Source organism: Adiantum capillus-veneris, chromosome 4, assembly GCF_014529385.1.
Source record: "Adiantum capillus-veneris isolate H3 chromosome 4, ASM1452938v2, whole genome shotgun sequence".
NCBI lineage: Eukaryota > Viridiplantae > Streptophyta > Polypodiopsida > Polypodiales > Pteridaceae > Adiantum > Adiantum capillus-veneris.
In genome coordinates this window covers 19,962,466-19,968,020 of record NC_140934.1, presented here as the reverse complement: position 1 = coordinate 19,968,020, position 5,555 = coordinate 19,962,466, and the positions used below count along the sequence as shown (strand labels likewise).

Sequence of the window (5,555 nt, the reverse complement as noted above, 5' to 3'; positions counted from 1 at the left end):
TTTATCTTGATCCATAGGCTTTACCTTCGTAGGGGCTGCCGTGATGTAAGTATAGTCATGGCTCAACAAGAGCATGACTAGACCTTGTAATTTTTTGGGCTGTTCAATATAATTCACTCACAATTGTGAGTTTTGCAAAAAAAAAAAAAAAAAGATAAAATGCCCGCTATGTGGGACTGGGCTCTCCAAGGAGGTACTTCGTGCCAGATGGCAAAATTGGGAAGTGCCAAGTCGTCAGAGGCCTGACAGGTTGGCGAAGCTTCCAAGGGGCGGGTTGAGCAGACAGGTGAGTGGAGTGCATCATTTTTTTGCGGCTAATTATTCCTTTATAAACAAGTGGGAAAAGGCAAAGGGCCACTCTCAAGACTCGGTGCTGTGCTCTGCTTTTGCTTTGTGGGCACTCGCCATAATTTGGACAGCCTGAAAATGAACCAAAAAGCATGATCAAGGGCCAAGGCCAAGGCCAATCCGGAGGAAGGGGAGGCGAAAAAAAAAAACCCAAAATTTCCTTTCCTTTCTTTCTCTGGTTGCTTTTTTTGCCCTTTTTTTTTAGTTTTGCTTTTGGTAAGATCCAGCTCAATCTTGTCTCCCGCAGTGGTGGGCTGCTAGTATGACCAGCTAGCTCAAAGCTTTGCATTGTCCATACATCAGCTCACTTTTGCTCTAAACAAACAACAGCTTTAGCGGCTCCCTAGACTCTCTTTTGCTGCTTTCCCTTTTTGCCACACGATTTGTTCTTTTGCACAAGGTACAGATTTGCAAGCATAATCCTAGGACTTTGACACCATTGGATGCTTGGCTAATCAAGTGTTAGCATAACCCAAGATCTCCTTTAGTGAGGGGCATAATTTTTGTTCCCTCTTTTGGAATATTGTAGTATTTGATGCATTTCTCATCTTGTGAGTGAGACCCCTCCATTTCATGTCATCTTGTACATATTTTGTAAACCTTTGTACTAGTGCCCAGGTTCTTCCGAAGCTCAGTCAAAGTAGCAACATTCCTGCTGATTAAATCTCCCCACTTCGTGCTCATTGCACTTGCTGTCAATTTCTGTCAACCAAGCCACTAATCCTGAGTCATCAAAATCTTGTCGTCAAGGGAAGTAAATTTTACCAAGTCAAAGCTGCTTTGCCTCCACAGCGCTTCAGATCACCCCTCAATAGTCGCAACTTGCAGACCGCCACAATCAATGCCTGTCACTTGATTAGCTCTGAAGTTTTGAAGGAATTTCCATACTATTACTGATGGGTTGACAGGCTCAAGAACCCACTTAGTGAGATTCGTCTGTTTTCTTTTGTTCATGTTTACCAGCACAACCAAAGATCCTAAAACATGATCAAAATTAGCGACCTCTACAATGTACTCAGCGCTGTGGTGCCTCTCTATGTTGCCATGATTCTTGCCTACAGCTCAGTAAAATGGTGGAAGATTTTCACCCCCGATCAATGCTCAGGAATCAACCGATTTGTAGCGCTCTTTGCCGTCCCCCTGCTAAGCTTTCACTACATCGCTAGCAACAACCCACTTACCATGAACTTCCGCTTCTTGGCAGCCGACACCGTCGCTAAGATGATGGTTCTTGCGGTGCTTCTGATGTGGGTGAAATTCAGTAGAAATGGAAGCATTGATTGGATGATCACACTTTTCTCTCTTGCCACTCTCCCAAACACTCTAGTTATGGGCATTCCCTTACTCAAGGCCATGTATGGAAACTTCTCTGGGGACCTGATGGTGCAAATTGTGGTCTTCCAGTGCATCATTTGGTACACATTGCTTTTGTTTCTGTTCGAGTACCGCGGGGCACGCAACCTTATTGCAGATACTATGCCAGATGGTACTGCACCCTCGATCGTCTCATTCAAAGTGGAGTCAGATGTGATGTCTCTAGACGGACGGCAACCCTTACAGACACAAGCTGAGATACGCGGTGATGGAAAAATTCATGTTACCATACGGAAGTCAACATCCTCAGTGATCTCATCCGCACGTCGTTCTCACGGGCTGATGTCCATGCCGTCATCTAAAGCAATAACGCCGCGGCCGTCCAATATGACGGGAGCCGAAATCTACTCCCTGCCATCGTCAAAGAACCCGACACCACGTGGGTCCAGCTTTAATCACTCAGATTTCTATTCAATGCTGGCAGGGGGAGGCGGAAGTGGCACTGCACGATGCTTTGTTAGCCCGCGCCACTCTGATGTTGCTGCTTTCTATCCACCATCAGGTCGTGCAACCCCACGCACGTCAAATTTTGACGGCACAGACATCGACTCTCCTCGTTTTCCATCACTCTATCCACCATCTGCCACTGCTGCATATATCTATGCAGCAGGAGGTAGGCAATATGATAACCACCTTCCTTACTCTCTGTCTAAATCATCTCTTGCCGTGGCCCCTGCCCCTACAGAACTCCTCAGTCCAGCCACCATAGCCGCCAGCTTGACACCGGGTGGTGGCTCCAGATGTCTCGGTGCCCCCATACCTGCCCACTTTGCTGGGGCCGCAGGCCCCATGGCAGGCTCAATGTCACCCAAAACAGCGCTTGCCAACAAGCGCCAGCCTTGTCAGCACGTTCCTGCCAATAAGAAGGACGAGACCCAGAATAAAGAGCTTCATATGTTTGTTTGGAGCTCAAGTGCTTCACCCATTTCTGAAGGAGGCCTTCGTTTCTTCGGTGGCCGAACAGATTTTCCAGCACTTGAAGCCCCTCGCCCAAGCCAAAACTCCAAAGATGTGCGCATGCTTGTCGTGCCTACTCCTGAAAATGTCATCCATGGAGGTAGGCATATCAGGAGGCACGCAGCGTATGGTTCCTTATGCATGTGCATTGTAGGAATGGATAGTGATTCCATCAGGATTCTCTGCTTCTGACTGGATTGTTTTTTCCTTTACGCAGGCTTACCAGAGCCAAGAGAGCAATTTGAAGAGTACACAAGAGAAGACTTCAGCTTTGGAAACAGGGCCTTGTCTCATGATGAAGGCTCTTTATCACATGACATCAATGGCCCCAGTTTGTCCAAGTTCGGGTCCAACTCTACTGCCGATTTAAGTTCCAAGTTGCACCAGTATGGAAAGCCAGTTGCCATGCCACCACCAGCAGTGATGACAAAGCTGATCCTCATCATGGTCTGGAGGAAGCTTATCAGAAACCCCAACACTTACTCAAGCCTCCTTGGTGTCATTTGGTCTCTCATATCAGCAAGGTAAGCCTCACCTGAAAATTGATCCAAGCACAAAGACCCAAAAGAAAAAATAGGCTTCAAGGTATTATGGTGTGCTTAGTCCAAACTAAAATTTTTGGACAACCAACAATACCCTATATCGATAAAAATTACTTCTGAATGTATAACTGATCCAGTTTTCTTCTTTAACAGATGGGGAATTGTGATGCCCAAGATTGTTGGTGGGTCCATATCCATACTTTCAGACGCAGGATTAGGAATGGCAATGTTTAGCTTGGGTAAGCTCTTGCTCATACATCCGCAATTCTGAGCCTCTATCTAATGCTGAAGCTTTAAGACAGATGGACTCATGTGTGCACAGGTCTCTTTATGGCCCTGCAGCCAAAGATCATAGCATGTGGGAACACAATAGCCATATTTGGCATGCTGGTCAGGTTTTTGACTGGTCCAGCTGTCATGGCAGCCGCCTCCATTGCAGTTGGCATCAGAGGTGTTCTTCTTCATGTGGCCATAGTCCAGGTAAAGATTGGCATAAATACAACAAAATTTCATACAGTCCCTATCTAAAATAAAATGATACTGCATGTTTCTGAATACGTGTAATCCTTTGATACATTAACTTGAAACCTGCGCTTGTACATGAACCTTGGTTTTTCTTCCTTGAAGCCAAGAGCCTAATGAGAAAGTTCTTTGTAAGCAGCACCTGCTTGTCAATTGAAACATCTATGTCTTATGTTCACATGCCAGTGGGCTTAAGGCCCTTTTTGGGCTCCCTAAGTGTTATACAAGAATAGCCAGGGCTCTGCCTTTTGAGCATTCAAGTGAGCCATCCTCCTCCAGGTTCAATCAAACTGGAGAAGAACCCCTCACGATCCCCCATCCGGATCACACTCTGACATCCACGGTGTCTATGGGGGGATGCCTATGCATGGACAATTGGCAAGACATGCTTGGGGTTGTATTTTGTTATTCAAAAAAAAAAAAAAAAAACCAAAAATTGTGCACACAGATATCTTCCCTGAAACAATGTGTAATACAGGTAAAAATGAACCTTCGGTAGGAGATCAGTTCTAGGACTGGCATTTTGATTCTAACGTGTTTATGTGGGCAGGCTGCACTTCCACAAGGCATAGTGCCTTTCGTCTTTGCAAAGGAGTACAATGTTCACCCTGACATTCTAAGCACTGGGTAAAGCCTATCAAGTCACATACTCTTTCCTTTCTAAGTAGTCAGTTCCATTCGGTGTCATTAAGTAATGTAGCAACAAGAATGTTTCTGCATTGCTAACTTGCCTTATGTTTATCAATGCAGGGTTATATTTGGTATGCTAATCGCCCTTCCAATCACAGTATTCTATTACTTTCTGCTGGGTCTTTGACCACCCTTCCCCTTGAAAGATTAGAGCACAATAGGACTTCCTGCTGACCAATGTTCTTTACACTCATACTCCTCAGATGTAATTTAACTTCTGTGATTTAGCTTCCATATACCTTGCTATCAAAGCCTTTAAAAGATTAAGTCAAAAAAATTTCATAGAACATCAACTCAAGAGCAATAAACCAGAATCAAAACAATTGAGACACATTATGTGGCTCATGTTTGTATTCATAGAGTATGGGCTTTCACCCCAAAAGATATTTATGAATGAGCAAACCAGTAAATTTCTCTCTCCTCATCTTCTTCTTCTTCTCTCTCTCTCTCTCTCTCTCTCTCTCTCTCTCTCTCTCATAAGTGAGGCTTTTCACCCTTTACATTACATAGGGTAAACGCTAAAAGATAAATAATGACATCATGGGGAAAACTGCCCGTACAACTACAGGATACATCAAAAGATAAGATAAAGTCAATCATGAAAGTGGTAAGGAAGCTCAAACTGGTTGCGGGAAGCCTACACAAATCTGCCAAAGGCTCTTTCCACCTCTAATGGAGTAGCGAAACCATTTAGTCCAGTGCTAATAACCAAAATGATAACAAGTATCTTCTGTGTGAGAACCCTCTTGTAGGAGCTCACAAAAGGCTGGAAAGCCCCTATGCTGTGCCTCCAAGATTTTTATGTCTGTGAGTGTGTTCTCCCCAGTTTCAAATTATACTTTCTCCTTTGTCTTGTTCTTCCCCAATCTATCTTCCTTAGAAAAACCACCAATACAGTACCAAGAAGGAAATTGAGGGGACCACTGTGCAACCACCAAGTATTCACTAATAAGCACCACCACAAGAAGGAGCCAACACAGTCGACGTCAAGAACCAGTAGAGCAAACACCAACAAAGCAAAAGGATAAACGACGACGATGACTGAAGAAGATCAGCAACAGTGTGAAGAAGACCATTGGTTCAAAGGCAAGAGTGGAAGCTGTCAACTAAGCCAAACCCATC

General features: G+C 44.6%; 1 protein-coding gene across 1 annotated transcript; it reads left to right on the top strand.

The window, feature by feature from the left end:
- The first annotated feature begins 647 nt into the window (after nt 1–647).
- LOC147458827 (auxin efflux carrier component 1a-like) lies at nt 648–4,852 on the top strand. The gene is made up of 6 exons (XM_086510256.1): nt 648–2,779; nt 2,897–3,203; nt 3,375–3,460; nt 3,544–3,701; nt 4,294–4,370; nt 4,494–4,852. Exons 1-6 carry the CDS (start codon nt 1,333–1,335, stop codon nt 4,558–4,560), a joined length of 2,142 nt encoding a protein of 713 aa, XP_086366382.1. The 5' UTR covers nt 648–1,332; the 3' UTR covers nt 4,561–4,852.
- The last annotated feature ends 703 nt before the right edge of the window (nt 4,853–5,555 follow it).